Raw genomic sequence first — 15,848 nt, 5'->3', positions numbered from 1 at the left:
GTCAGGAGGCATCGCACGCTAGTTTTTATACCGCGAAACCAAGTATGAAGTACCTGGCTGCCTCTCACCCTCCCCCTTTTATCACTGGAGTCTCGATATAGTCTTAATATTCTCAATGCTGGGGTTATCTGTTCCAGGGCCCACTGGCTGTAGTTCTTTATCCCCACGACCTCTGACTGTTGTGGGAGTGGTAAGAATCTACTTAGAGTACTTTACTTGAAAAGTAAAAAAAGAACAATTTATAGTCAGAGAACAGAAATATACATATACTTGGAAAGAAAAGTCAGGTTGCAATTAGAATACCTTTTTAAAAGGTGTTAGTTAGTTACCAAAGGTTTTAGTTGTTTGGTCAAAATGAGACAAAAACATTGATGTTGATATCTATGCTGTCAAAAAGGTAACCATATAATCCGACTTGGACAGGGACTTAAAAGTAGGCGTCAGATGATGGTTTTCCACTTGGGGTTAGGTACCTGGCAGATCTCTTTAAAAATGAGCCTTGATTGTAACTACAGATTTTATAGACACTCAAGCTGGCCTGGGATTAAATATGGGCGCGCAATAGCCTAAGGCTGGTGTTTAGTCCACTATCACCTTAAGGAGGCTCTCTGAATGTAACTGTAACATACAGGCAATCAGCAGTAAGAAATGCTGGGTTAAAATCCCAGCAATGCTGCTTTAAGAGTCGCTGTTGAGCTGGCTCAGGACAGACACAGGCATTTTCTTAGTGTTTATTTCAATATCTCAAGACAAAAAGGAGTTTAATTTCTACCTCTTATCTCAGACGTTTCCACTTCACCCAAGCTTCTGCCCGATGGTCATAAAGCTGTGTTTTACCATGACACACACGGCTCTCCATTAAGAAAGGAGAACAATGGCGTTAGGAAAGGAGTAGCTACTAACCAACCATCCCTGCTTCTTTAAAAGAGGAGAGGGGTGGGAGTGGGGGTGGGTAAAGCTAGCTGGCTTTATAAAGAGCACTTTCTTTAAAGAGAAGAGAAGAAATGTCCTAAGCTCTATGGCCATGCCTCGGTTTCTTAAGTTTCCTAAGCACCTTGTTTTGAAAGATTGCTCCTGGGTAGAAAGGACTCCCTAGTTCTGTTTAATTCCCTGCATCGTGCAGAGCGGGGAGAGCTCAGCCAGCTGCTTGCAGCATGGTGGGTTTTCTGCCCGAGTTTCAGGAAGATTCTCCCTTTACACCTGTGGTGCCTACCTGGGAATGCTGCCGTACAGAGCTCCAAAAGAATGGAAAACACCAAACGAGTTAAGCTTTGGGTTTGCAAAGCTTTGGGGGATTACAGGATTGTGGGCCTGTAGTCTATTTCCATCCATGACAGTTAAGCCTCAAGTTCAGCATTATACTTTCACAAAGGGAACAGGGTGAGCTTGAAATTATCGACACCAAGGTCCTTTCAATGCTTAGGCTAAGCTAAAGCCAATGATGCCTCAAAAAATAAATTACAAGTAGAAGCGCTCGGCATCCTACAACCCAGGGTCTATCTGCTCAGAAAGGTGAAAAGTCGGAGTAAATGTGATTTTTAGCGGGTTCCTCAAAGTCACGGGGTTCACAGGAATGCCTTGGCAGCATCGGGGTGGCTGCAGTCAGGGGAAAGGCTATGACAGCAGGGAACCTGGGCATTCCGCCTCTGTTTCAACCAGTATTTCTTTTCAACATTGGAGTTTTGTGTAAGAATTTGAAAAGGGTTCCATAACTTTAAGAAATCAAACGGTTGGACTAGATCTGGGTTTCCTTTCAGCTCTAATACTTAGGATGAATATCCCTACCCCTTTGGGCCAGGGGGTTGGAAGTCACTTGTACCTAGTCGTCTACACGGCTGTTTACACTTGTAACGAATGACTGAATGCCCAGAAGAGTTGAAGATTTCCTCACTAATTCTGCGCTTACACAGTTGATATCAGACTCTGCAAACTTACTTCAAGGCGCCCATGTCCCAGGAGCCTTGCTTACCTAAATAGTTAACGTTGCTACCCAGACATGTTGGCAGTTCACTGGCTCCAAGCAACTCAGGGGTTTTAATGCATTTAGAAGTCAGCCTGCCGTTGTTGTCTAATTGTCCCTGCAAGGGTTAACATGGAAGAACAGTACGTAAGCTTCGGTAAAAAAAAAAAAAAAAAAAAACTGCATAGACCTTACAGTAAATACCAAGCCTTCCAAGTGGGCTACGAAGTTCCCTGTAGGGCTCCGAGTGGCACCTTTGCAGGAGTGCTCCAAAAGGGATGCCCACAGTAAGGAGATGTTTCTGCGTGTCAGGCTCAGACGTGAACTTCAACCTGCACAGAGGGGCTGCGGCTGCCACACTGCTGGGACTAGCAAGGCCAAGTGTTCACATCTCTCACAGCCCTCCCATTTGCCTGAGTGTACGGGTGTTATCATCTCCTGGAATTTTCTTCAGTCCATTTGTTTTGGCACTTCTGGGGCTGCCAAGGGCATTTATTTTTAGTTCAGCTCGCTCCTACTGCTTGCCACTTGAACGCCAATCTTTCTATTCATAGGCTAAAACTCCTTTTAGGACAAGCAGCTTTTCAAGTCAGCAAAGAAGTTTTCCTACAAGGGAAGAAGGTTAGTAAGAGGAACTGAGGATGAGGGACTGAGCTGTGTTCTGGCCTTACAGTCAGCCTCTGAAGCCTTGTGAGAACCAGGCGGGGGCCAACTAAAAACTGTGAACTACTTGGGTTAATCCTTCTGATTCACTCAATCCTACAGTTCAATCGTCAGTTTTCCCATTTACATCAGATTGAGATGATCTTGAGAATCATGGATAAATAACTTAATTTTTATTGTTAGCCAAACACTGTTCTAAGACCTCAGTCTCTTAATTGATTTAATTCTCAATCCTACACAGTCAGCGCTACTGTTCCCCTTTTACATATCAGGGAACCTGTTTGGGGAAGGGAGGACAGTACTTGCCCAAGATCACCTTGGGCAAAACTAGAATTTGAACTCAGGCAGTCTGGCTCCAGATACCACGTGATTGAGCACGCATACCAACTAGAGCACCTGACTCAGGACCACTTCCTTCCAGAATATTCTGCTGACTTGTGATGTGGGTAGTAGTGTCAGTTTAAATTAATCCAGAATTAGGTACTATCACTTGTCAGGATGTCATTATCCTAACACAGCCTTATTGTTGAGATAGAGCCCACCCTCCCGTCCCCATTTTGATTTTTAAAAAATGTTGCCTCAGTATCCCTAGCAGGTCTTTTCCTAGAAGGACTACAGTGCTTGGTTTTCTTGTCTAGAAAGAGCTAAGGCCCTCCTGATATATTTGGGAAGTTATTAGTTTTGTGGGTGGTAAAAGTCAGTGGTTCTCAAGATCACGTTTGTATCAGGAGCCCCTGAAGGACTTATTAAAACACAGTGCTGCCCCCTCACCAGAAATTCTGACTTTGTAGGTCTAGCATGGGGCCCAAGTTTGCATTTCCATTGAGTTCCCGGAGGCTGTTGACCCTGCTGGTCCCTGACCACACTTTGAAACCACTGCGGGAAGGTTAGGAGGCTGAGAGTCTACCCACAATGCAGGTGACTACTTCATTCTCAGGGTTGGACTCTATAGTACTCACCCCATAAGTCCTTGTGTGCATCACTGGATGGACATAGGTGACAACTGCCAATCTAACAACAGAGATTATGATGACGACCTTTGTGCCATTAGGTAAAATCTACTTGGATATCTTAATAGGCATACACGGTAAAGAGGTTCTTCTAAAATCTGTCTTCCCATCCCCATGTGCCTGATCTTTGACTGACTCACCACTTACTCTAAATCAGTAGTCCAACAGTGAGCCTAGATTCTTCTCCCCTGACATTTTGCCATCAAGTCCTGGGCATGTCCAAGCACTCATCTCTCACTTGATCTAAATTTGTCTCTTGTTCCTCTGCCTCCAGGCTGCCATGTTCTCTATCCACATCAAGATGGTGAATCAGCCAGCCAAGAATGGCCCAGAGTGCCAGGGATGGGATCACTTGCAGGCTTCTCACGGGCTCTAGGATTGAGTCTAGTTTCCTACCCATTTCCCCCGGCTTCTCCCTACCGCTTACCACCCATTCAAATGTCATCCTTGAACGAGGCCCTCAGTTGCTTTCTTGACCAATTAGGTGTGGTCTGACTGCTTTCTCACTGTCTCCTGTGCCTGTCACATAGCTGTCACATACTGAGATGTGCTCACCTACCTGTTTCCATCTCTACAAACGGAGATCCCCTATGGCAGGGCCTGGAATGTGTCTTTGTAAGTTGGGACCAGGTGCCTGACATTTAAAAATTTTTTTAGGCACTAGCGAGTATTCCCCAATGCATCCGTTAATTTGTTAGTTCGCTAATAAAGTTGGTCTGAACTACAGATTTTTTCCCCAAAGCATTCTTCCCAGGTTTTCTGAACTTGAAACCAAGTGTGAGCAGTTGTTTCACTAGTTAGCATACTTTGAAAGACTCTTAGGTTACAAAGGCCACAGTTCCCAATGCCTACGAGGGTACTTTCACCTCATCTTCAGAAACTTCATCATTTAAAAACAGAGCACTTTCCTGCACTTATACATCAGAATGAGTGTGTCAGTGTGGGTATGTTAGCCTCGTTTCCACGTGAGGAGAGAGGTTCCGGCACGTGGGGAAAGTTAGCAGTGGCTCACTGGTAAAGTTAGAAATTTCAGGGCTTTTACCTCTGACAGATTTTCGTGCTCTTTGGTAATGTTCGCAGCCATCCATTGTTGATTGAGTGCTATCACCTTTGTAGGATCATCTGCAGAGATGGAATAGTTCCTGGCTTTGTCACATGAGAGTCTAAGTTCTCGGTGATTTTTGAGAGACCTTCACAAGCTCTAACCCACGTGGTGTGTGGGACCTCCAGCAATCTTCAGCGGCTACCTGCCTCTTTTATGATTAAGTCTTGACCACTGCGTCTGCTCGCTCCCATCCAGAGCTTCTATTCCAGGCTGTCTTTGGATCACTGATTTCCTGGTTTGACTTCCCCACTACACTAAATGCCATGAAAGAAGAGCCCAACTTCTTGGTCACTGTGTCGCCTATGCCTGGTGCTAAATGGCATGTGGTGGGCACTCAGTAAATGGAAGTCAAGTGGTTTTGAGCAGAGGTACAAAGGAGGCTGGCATCAAACTACCACCTACTTAGGGAACCTACAGATCAGTTAGTAGCTCAGACCTCGGGAAGGTATCTTAAGAAAACTAAAGATTAGAGACAGTCTATAAAAGAACCTTATTTACTCATAGTATCTGGGGGAAGAATTATGTTATAACACACGAAGTAACTTGCAAATGTTGTCTATCACCATGGGTTTTATCGCCTCCCTTGTTTGGCAAATTACAAGCCCGACCAGATAGCCCACCCCTCCCCCTCCCACAACCACGTCTAGACACATAAAGGCAACTAGGCAGCAGAGCCAACTTGGATGACCCAGGTCGGGGGCAAGGTCGACCACTCTAGCCAGTGGTCCTATCTTATAGTTTCTGCCCCCAAAGTTCTAAAATACAGGGCCATGAATGCCCTTTCTCTGCTCCGCCCACCAATGCAGCATCTTTAAAATACAAAGTGGGCAAAGGATCTCTAAGCAGATATTAAGCCACTTCTAGCAGAATCGCTGTATATATTCTCACAGCACCTGGCAGGCATTCCCTTGTTAATTTAGAGCCCCCATAGAGCCATCAGGCCCAAACTTTTCTAGGCAACTTCACATGAAGGGAACCGTGTGCTAAGTTTAAGGTTATCACCTGCCATCTCATTCAGTCCCTGCACTGCATCTAGTGTCTCTAACTAGGCAGTGTTAACAATGTTTAGAATTTTTACTGAAAACCAACAGAAAAGCTTAGCAGAGACACCAATTCGGACTGAAAACACACACAGAGTGAAACTGAGGTAATTGTCATTTACAAAGCCAGATTCTCCTAGAGCTAAGTCATTCCTCTGTCTTTAAGTCCTATGAAAAGCTATCGGTCTTCAGATTTCCTAGCCAACAACTCTTTAGGTGGGCCAAAAAACTGCCCCCGGACCACTTACTTCTGCTCAGCAGGTGCATCTCATCCATCTCTGCCCAAGATATGCTTGGACTCTTTCACTTGAAAGCAGTCTCCGTGCTGTGGCCTAAGCACAGACGGGAACAAACTAAGCAATTTTGAGTCTATCACCTAACCACCTGGAGAGCAGCTGTATTAGCCCACCCTGAGAAATGCTTCTAAGGCAGGAACTTTTATCATAAGCTTCATTATAGACCTTATCATAGTCCTTTGAGGGATTTAATTTTTTATAGACTAGTAATGTGAAGGTGGCTTTCCAAAGAAAGGTCAGTATCCAAAGTAAATTTAATTATGACTTGAAATTGTATAGATGACTGCCTAAATTTGATCACTATTCCCTCTAGAGAGGGACAACTTTACTCACATTCTGTAAGAACTAGAAAATGGTCTAAATAGCTGATATCCATTATCTGTATTTCTATGCAGTGCTCCACGTCTTCTGGTCTCTGGACCAAAACCCGAAGCCATACGGCTGGGGGCTATCTGTTCCCTTGATCTTATGGTTGTGCTCTACTCTAGGAGTTCTTGCTAAGTCTGATCAGTTTGACATTCCTCCTGGAACAGAAGGGGCTTGTGACTATTTTTCACCTCTTCTAGAATTGTAACAAAACTACTCAAGTGAGATTGAGTTTATGGGTATCCAATTTTATAAAAGGCAGAAGCACTTCTTTTGAGCATGGAGGCTGCTATAATTAAAATATACAGTATGGTTATATTGAAGTCCTCACGTTTGGCAGCTCTACTGAACTTGGCCTTTATACATGCTTTAGGTATCTAGGGACTCCAAACAATTCGAGCAAAGAACCAAAATGAGCCAGGGCAGGTACATAGCTAAATGTCACGTGAATTGGGCAAAGGGGCAATCTGGGGAGCAATGCTGCTCCAGACCACAGGCAGCTGTCATTGCCAATGAAGGCCTGACTGGTGACCCTCCTTTAAAGAGTCCCTGCTCACATGCTCATTCTTTGATCTAGATGAGGATTATGATTATTGTCATATCTCCTCTTGGTGCTATCTGGATAAGTCAGGTTTATTTTCCCCCTGCCTTCCGGTCTCCTATCCCTCCAGGTACTGCCAATTCCACCAACCCACTCCCCACAAGAGGAGAAGTTCCGTTGACTCTTTTGTTGGTGGTTAGCCATATCTGAATAGCTCTCACAAAACCCTGGTTCTTCTAGACTCTGGCCTTAATGAATATATGGTACCCCAGATCCTAATCTTGACTACCTAGGCTGGAGGAAAATGTCCTAGAACTCCCAGGGAGTTTTTTCCATCAGGTATGCTCCATTACTGAATTTTAATTTCTCTTGTTAGCCTGACTTAAGTTCCTTGGCAGAGTCTTAAAGCACACGTGCCCTGTCCTAGAGTATTTTAGACCAGCATCATGCGTGTGTATGGGCAGAGTGTAGAAGACCAGGGCCAGAAAGTCAGTCCATATGCCTTGGGGCTTTGAACTTCAGACAGAAGCCAGCCTGGGTTAGCTTAGGGTCAATACCTGCCTCAGCCAACCCCAAATTTCCTCCAGCTCAGAAAGGATGTCTCCTTTCCTTCGAAGAATTTAAGTCTTACATGGGCTTCTATTTTCCACTGTTCATGGCATGTCACATATTTCACATGTGACCTAGGGGAGCAAAAGGGAGGCTCACCTACCTGATACAAGTTGAACATATGGCTTCAACTAACTCATTTCGACAATTTAGGTGCATTCATAGCGTTCTATAGGATAAAGTTAACCTCCAATGGAAGGTTATTATACATTAAATTAAAAGAATATGAAAAGAACGCAGCAAAAACAAATGTTCTGTCCCACCTTCCTGGACAGTCATCAGTGTCTTAGTCTTTTGAAATGATATGAAAGGTGTAATGTAAGTGATGGCAGTACTCTGAGAAATCGTTTAATAAGTTAGTATTGCTCCACCATTAATGATTAATGTTAGAGTCTGAAAACTTTTCAGGGCTTTTCCAATCTCTTAGTTTGGTTACACATCAGGGGCCATCTTCACTAGACACTCGCCTTTTTTCAAGGAGTCCAGGCAGGGGAAAGCATTTGAAAGAACAGTCCATTGGAGCCTGTCCGTTTTTCACGTTCCCTTAAAGATAACATTTCTCAGGCTGCTAAATTACCAGCCCGCGGAGCCACGTGACCAACCTAAACGTGATCGGGCGGCCAGCCAATCGCAGAGCGCAGAAAAGCCCGTCCCAGCTTCTCACGCTCGGGACAGTCAAAACCGAAGGGCAGGGGGCATTCGGAGACTCAACCCCCTCCCCAACACCCACCCCCCCACCCAAGTATTGCTTGAGGGGCTGCTTGACCACACACTAAAGTTCGCTCTCACTTCAGGAGACACGTGACTGCAGGCAGGCGGGTCTCCCAAGCCACCGGGCGACAGGAGCTAGGGACTCTGGAGTGGGTACTTGGACGGGGGCAGTTTTCCGTCCCATTTCCCCAGAGCTGGCGAGCCAGCCCCTTGGTGTCATGTCGAAATCACTTCAGGGACCTGCCAGGATGCTCACCGAATCCTCTTAGAAGGGCTTCTTGTCGCCTGCCTGAGAAAGTTGTGCGGCCCCAAGTGAGAGAGTGGCTGAGGACAGGGCTCCCAGGCCCAGTGCGGCACACCCTGGGGACCCGACAGTAGTCCCCACCGCCCTCCCCAACAAGCCACAGTCACACACCAGCTCTCCCAGCTCTCCCAGCTCTCGTGCTACTCCCTTTGATCTACTGGTTAGAATGAAGGCTAATTACAGTCACCAGATTAGGACCCAATTCCTCTCGAGGAAATCTCAGCGGGAACGAGGCTCAGCAAACTAACCTGATTAAGTCTTCGTTCCACTCCCCTCCCCCGTGGAGACCCGAGAGGGAGAGTCCTATTTGAAGCCTCACTCTTCCTCTAACCCGCACTACACAGAGACGGCCCGGCGCCCGGGGAGTCGCAGTCCGGGTGCGCAGGCTGCGCACTTCTAGTCGCTCGGCGGAGACCCCCGGCGGCAGCCCACCGAACATGCGGGTTCCTCACCGCCGCGGGGAACCCCAGTCCCGGTCGGCACCCGGCGCCCTTCCTCATCCACCGCCCGCTCCCACCCTCCGTGAAGTCCGAGGAGCGCTCCGGGGGCTGCCGCGCACGTCCCGGCCCACCCGGCCTATTGCCTCCTTCCTAACACTCCGCCTGGCAGAGGAGACACAACCATTGTTCAACGGCTTAGAAGCCCATATTCCCCATCCCCGGCCAAGCGGAGTGAAAAACGAGGCAAAGCACGGGTTTTAGGGGAGGGAGTGTAAGGGAATGAAGACTAGTTCGGGCAAGGCTTTAGGACACCCCAAATCCCACTATCCCCCCCAGCCTGGTTCCCGGGAGCCGCGGTGCTGACAGCTCAGAGGCGCCACCAGGGTGGGGAGGGAGAGAAGGCGACGAGAGTGGAGAGGCGCCTCCTAGGAGGGGGGTGGGCAAAAGGAGACCCGCGCCTCGGGGCCCCCTGGCGCGCCGGCTGGGTCCGGGCAGGCCGCGGAGGGGCGCGTCCTCACTCACCCGCTCCGGTGGTGCCGCTCTCCCGGGGCGCCCAGCACAGCGCGAGCAGCAGCCAGAGCGCCCAGCGCGCGGACGTGCCCATGGTGCCCGTCTGGATGGTGCCGCCGCCGCCGCTCGCTCCGCACAACAAGTTACCAGCCCTTCGGAAAGGAGGAAGGAGGTGGGGGCGGGGAGGGAGGAGGGGGAAGGGGAGGAGGGGAAGGAGTTCGAAGGGGGGGAAAGGGAGCAGGGAAGAAGAGGCGCACCCCCTCCCCTACAACTTGCACAATCTACCCCCCACCAGCCAACCCACCCACCCACCCACCCACCCACCTACCTCCCCGGGCTGCAGCGGTAGTGCAAGCCGAGCCCGAGGGCAGAAAATAATGCAGGCGCTGCAGAGGAGGGGAGGGAAGAGGAGGGGAGAAAGGGAGAGGGGGTGGGGAGCCGAGAGCGGAGAAGACAGAAGAGAGAGGAGCCGGCCGCGGAGCACCCACCCGGGCGGCCGCTGGAGCGCGGGGTGAGGAGCGAGGAGGGGGCAGGAGGGGGAGTGGTCAGCGAGGGGTGGGGGCGGGCGCGGCGGCTTCAGCCCTCCTTCCACACCCTCGACGCGCTCCTCTTATAAGCTCGGGGCAGCCAGGTTCCTGCGCCGGGAGTGTGTGAGTGTGCGTGCGAGTGTGAGCGTGAGTGGCCGTGGCCGTGGCCGCCGCTGCCACCCGGACTGCTCCCGGGGCCCGGCTGCTCCGCGCGTCCGCCCGGGGCTCACGGGGGCCCGGGGCGGCCGCTGGTTGGCTCGCGCGCCGCCCTCGCCTCCAATCCCCGGTGCCTGCCCTAATTTCCTGATCCAGGGAACCTGCCGCCGCAGCAGCTGTGCGCTCCCTACAGTCATTACTGTACCTTCCCGGCAGCCGCCAGCAGTAGATGCAGCAGCAGCAGCAGCAGTTAGCACTGATGCAACTACTGAGGCTATTGCCACCGCCTTCCCACTAACGCGGCTTACAGCCCGGGGGGGACTTGCAGTTTCCAGGGGCAATGAGCGTCTCTCTACCATCCTCTCCTGCGCCTCAAAGGAGGCTGGTCCTGTGAGGCTGGTAGGTAGCTTCTTCCTTGGGCCTCCTCTCTCCACTTAAAAGTGATGAAGAGGAGTGGGTCTAAACGTTTGGGCTACTTTGATGTGGGGTTGGGGATGCCTGTCTCAGTCAAACGCTGAGATGCCATTTTTGCTAAAAATTAAATGTGTCTTTAAGTGAGAGCGTGTGTGTAAGGAGAGTGCGCGCGGTTGTGGTTTGTCCTCTGTAATAGAATGGGACGAAAGTAACCCAGTCTGGGATGAGGAGGAGGGGGATATCGCTAGCGCAGCTCTGCATTCTCTCATCAACGATTATAGTTAATTGCTAATTGCACGAATGATAGTCGGAGGGCCTGTAATTAAAAGCTTAACCTTTTCTTGCTTGGGGGAGGGGAAACCCGTAGGTTTATTCTTGATATAGTTTGCAACATTCAATTACAAGGCTCAAGGAAAGAAAAAAGGAAGCAAAGGCAAGACTCCTGTAAAGGATTGATTCCTGTTTTGTGTCTGGCAATACTGAGCCTGTAATTTGCTTTTGTATACTTAAGTTTTCTTGCACAATTTCCCCTGGTTGTCCCCATTTAACCAGACTGGGAGGACACACCGAGCTATTTCACCTTCTTAAATAAAGGGTTTATATATTTTTTAAAAGTTGTTTTGATCTTGAGTGACTCAAACTCCACCGATTTCAGTAGGACCAGCTCTGACTCTCTTCTGTTGATGATGTGAGAAGTAGAGGGCTCCTGCCTAGCTGTATTCCTCTTGTCTTGGTGCTCCAGGGCATTTGTCAAGGCTAACCATCAGATGGGATGTTTATTAGGAACTTACTGGATCCAGGAGATGGAGAGGAGAGGAAAATTCCAGGTCAGGATACACTTTGGTAGGGTCAGAGGATACCCAGATTGTGAATGGTCTACACGAAGGGGCTTAAGTCTGTCAATATGTATTGGTGGAGACTTGCACTACAGTTCATTTTGAACTCTATTTGGCTCGCTCTGTGGTTGCACGTTTGATACAAACTGCAGCAGCTGCACATGTGTTGTGTGTGAAACTGAGTTGAACTCTGCTTTATGCCATTAGTAGTGAAGATGCATGCAGGTGTTGCTCACCTAACAGGCATTAAGGGATGGTGGTAAAACAGGTGTGTGGCATTTTCAATATTCTCGGGGTTCTTAAAGAGAGGCTGATAATGAGCTGTGTCACTGACGGAAGAGAAAATGTAGAGGGGATGAGTGGAAGCAATATGAAAAGGCACATTAATATAGTCATGTGGTTTGTTTTTAATATTTTACTCAGAGATAAATATGTATACCGTAAGCTGAACACTGATATGGTATAATAAGATTTACCTTTGACAAACATGTTATGCTTTCTGTCTCTCCAAAGGATATAAATAAACTGTTGGTGAACTTAGCTGAGGCTCTGTGTTCAATCCTGTAGCTCTCTTGTTGGATCAAAAGGAAGCATAAGTTTTGGCTCCACCTCTCATTGGCTGTGTAACTTGGGAAAATCTCAGTGCCTCTCTGTGCCTGCCTTCTGACCTACAAACTGAACACAAAACCAATTCACATAAAGTCAAAGTGCTCTGTGGCAGCAAGGACCAGCTCTCTGCAAAGTGTTGATTATTAGAAGGAAAGGTTGTAAGGAAGAGTGAATTTGATTAATATAGAAAGTAACCGAATAACCAAAATGATAAATTTATCATGAGTGGAGATGGGTGTGGTTGAACTAGGCTCAGAGAGGCTGACACTGCTGCATACAGAGCCTTCAGGTAAATTCATAGGCAACCCCGCTCCCACAATCTACCACATTCGTTAATTTGTTGAAGCAACACACACTGAGCATCCCTGGGTAGCAGGCACTGTGCTAGACAGTAGGTATACGGAGATGCTTATCTAAGGAAGCTCAGGATCTGGTGGGGGAGGCGGAGAAGTTGGCGATTGTGGTACCCTATGCACAGCACATGCTTAGGCTTCAAGGTGCTATAAAGTTACAGGGAAAGAGTAGCTAATCTGACTGGGGGACCAGAGGGTCAGAAAAGGCTTTCCAGAGCACTTGTCTCTGAGCTGAAGTCATCATTTTTACCAAGCAATTCCAATTCTCTTTACTGCTGGACACATGGTAGGATTGCACTTCCTGGCTCCATTATAGTTAGGTGGGGCTGAAAGACCAGTTTTGGCCAATTATTTGTGAGCAGAAGTTGTAGGGTGTCACTTCTGGACTGGGGCATTTAGTGGGACTTGCCTGAGACCCTCTCTTTTGGTCTGCATGGTGACTAGAAATGCTCAAGAGATGGCTGCTCCATTAGCCTGGTCTGAATGACTAGATTGAGTAGTTCTCTGCTGTCTACATGTCTCTGGCAATGATCATGTAGAGTAGAGGTCAGCAGATGGCCAGTGACCTGTTTCTGTATGACCTATGAAAAAGAGTGGTTTTTACATTTTTTAAAGAGTTATACAAAAAAGTGAAGAAGAAGAAAATGCAACAGAAATTGTATGTTGCTCACCAAGTGTGTAATATTTACCATCTGGGTCTTTAGAGAAAAAACTTACCACCTCCTGACATTGAGTGAGAAATAAACCTTTGCTGTCTTTGTCTACTGAGCTTTTGTTACCTCAGCATGACCTCTCGTTAACTTTACTGATACTCTGGGTGAAGGGGGAAGGAAGACCCTGGTGAACAGAGGGAACAAAGGCAAAGAGAACATCAAGTGTTGAAGGAAATGCAGGGGCTTCAGGATGATTCCATAATGGTGTTCCAATGGGCTGACAGCGGGAGGTAAGGCTAAGAAAGAAAGGCAGGGCCTGGATTATATGGAAATGTGTATGAAATGCCAACACTTTTTTTTTTGCATTTAAAAAAATTGTTTTTAAATTAAAGTATAGTTGATTTACAATGTTGTGTTAGTTTCAGTTGTATAGCAAAGTGATTCAGTTATACATATACATATATGTGAGAATATGTATATGTTCTTTTTCAGATTCTTTTCCATTATAGGTTATTACAAGATATTGAATATAGTTCCCTGTGCTGTATAGTAGGTCCTTGTTGTTCATTTATTTTATATATAGCATTGCATATCTGTTAATCCTAGACTCCTAATTTATCTCCCACCCTTTCATGGCAACACTTCGGACTTGATCCTGTTGGCCATGGTGAGGACTTTTGATGGATTTCTACCGTGATAGATTGTGATCAGAGGCCTAACATTCAATGTGTTTTAGAAAGTTCACTCTGATGTGAAGTGGTCTGTAGGGTGACTTCTTTGGGAAGCAGTGTAGGATAAGACTAGAGGAAGAACAGTTAGAGGCCCTGGTAGTGAGGGAAGGCACCAAGAAAGGACAGGAAGAAGCTATTATTTGCAGTCAGAAATATTTGTGTAATTCTTTCATGAGATTTTTCTCCCCAGTCCTCTGCATACAGCTTTTAGAACAGTGTTTTCCAACCATGGTCAATCCGTAAGAATCCCTTGGGGGCTTCCCTGGTGGCGCAGTGGTTAAGAATCTGCCTGCCAATGCGGGGGACACGGGTTTGAGCCCTGGTCTGGGAAGATCCCACATGCCGCGGAGCAGCTAAGCCTGTGAGCCACAACTACTGAAGCCCGCATGCCTGGAGCCCATGCACTGCAACAAGAGAAACCACCGCAACGAGAGGCCCAAGCACCACAATGAAGAGTAGCCCCCGCTCGCTGCAACTAGAGAAAGCCCACGCCCAGCAACAAAGACCCAATGCAGCCAAAAATAAATAAATAAATTTATTAAAAAAAAAAAATCCCTGGAAATGTGTGTTAAAAACACAGATTCCGGGGGCTTCCCTGGTGGCGCAGTGGTTAAGAATCTGCCTGCCAATGCAGGGCACACGGGTTCGAGCCCTGGTCTGGGAAGATCCCACATGCCGTGGAGCAACTAAGCCCGTGAGCCACAACTACTGAGCCTGCGCGTCTGGAGCCTGTGCTCCGCAACGGAAGAGGCCGCGACGGTGAGAGGCCCGCGCACCGCGATGAAGAGTGGCCCCCGCTCGCCGAAACTGCAGAAAGCCCTCGCACAGAAACGAAGACCCAACACAGCCAAAAATAAATAAATAAATAAATTTATTTAAAAAAAAACAAAAACAAAAACAAAAAAAACCACACAGATTCCCAGGTCCCTGCCTTGGAGATCCTGACTCTGTAGGTCTAGTCCAGCCCAAGAGGCTGGACTTGTAACCTTACTCCAGGCGACTCTTAGGATTAGCCATGATTAAGAAACCTTCCTAGAGAATGTCTTCTTCAATGCAGTCTTAACTGCCAAGTAGCTTTATTTCTCTCAAACCTGTATGTATATATTTGTCCAATTTCCCCAGGGAGAGTGGGTTAGGGCCCACAGAGAATGGGAAGGTTAATGTTGGGCATTTCGTTTTCTTCAAGCCCTGGAAACTAATAAATATGGGCAGCAGAAGTCATCTGCAAACCATGTTGCTAGGCTGAAGCACTCATTACTGTGTTTTCTACTTCATAGCCTTACCATAGGAAGTAAGAAGTGAAATGAACTGTCCCCTTCTGGAGCCTTCTCCTTCTAAAGTATTTTGACGGTAATTTCTCAGGTCTCCACTCCACCATTTTCTAATTGTGTGGCAGCCAGTGAAATAAACGGGATTCACCCCACTCTGGGCTCTACAGGTAGGATCTGATGGTTTAAACCAGTGGCTCACAAACTTTAGCTTCCATGAGAATCACCTGGAGAACTGGTTAAAACACGGATTGCTAGGCACCATCCCAGAGTTTCTGGTTCAGCTGGTCTGGGGTGGAGCCAGAGTATTTGCATTTCTAACAAGTTCCCAGGTGATGCTGATGTAACTGGTCAGGGAACACATTTTGAGAACCATCGCTCTAAATCCATCAGCATAACTTCCCCCCTCAGCCACTGTGATCAATTCAAGGGTCTCAACCAGTCAGCCTGTGGTCTTCTGCCCACACTGATTGGATACTTCAGCCCTAAGCACATTATTCAAGTCGATCCAGTTATAATGAAGTTCAGGACTTTTGCTTGGTTAGAAAGGCACCCTTTTTTTCTTTCTTTCTTTTTCTTTTTGTTTCCTTTTCACTGACTTATTTTCTTATTTTTGAATTTTTTTCCAGTGTTGTTATTTTTATTTTTAATTAATTATTTAATTTAAAGTTCTATTTTATATTGGATCATAGTTGATTAACAATGTGTTAGTTTCAGGTGTACAGCAAAGTGATTCAGTTTTTCAT

The 15,848-nt window shown here is 47.3% G+C and overlaps 1 protein-coding gene across 5 annotated transcripts in view; it reads right to left on the bottom strand.

The window, feature by feature from the left end:
- Positions 1 to 9,837, bottom strand: part of VLDLR (very low density lipoprotein receptor) — a 31,321-nt gene extending 21,484 nt beyond the window's left edge. For 2 of the 5 annotated variants that reach the window (XM_061201226.1, XM_061201225.1), the window contains exon 1: positions 9,568 to 9,837. In XM_061201226.1, the coding sequence (XP_061057209.1) occupies positions 9,568 to 9,649 (82 nt within the window). In that variant the 5' untranslated portion in view covers positions 9,650 to 9,837. The remainder of the gene's footprint in view (positions 1 to 9,567) is intronic. The other 3 variants (XM_061201223.1, XM_061201227.1, XM_061201222.1) reach the window with 2 other exon arrangements.
- Between the last annotated feature and the right edge of the window lie 6,011 nt (positions 9,838 to 15,848).

This window comes from Eubalaena glacialis, chromosome 9 (genome assembly GCF_028564815.1).
Source record: "Eubalaena glacialis isolate mEubGla1 chromosome 9, mEubGla1.1.hap2.+ XY, whole genome shotgun sequence".
NCBI classification, from domain to species: Eukaryota; Metazoa; Chordata; class Mammalia; order Artiodactyla; family Balaenidae; genus Eubalaena; species Eubalaena glacialis.
The sequence above is the reverse complement of the archived record's forward strand: the minus strand, read 5'-3'. Positions and strand labels throughout refer to the sequence as shown.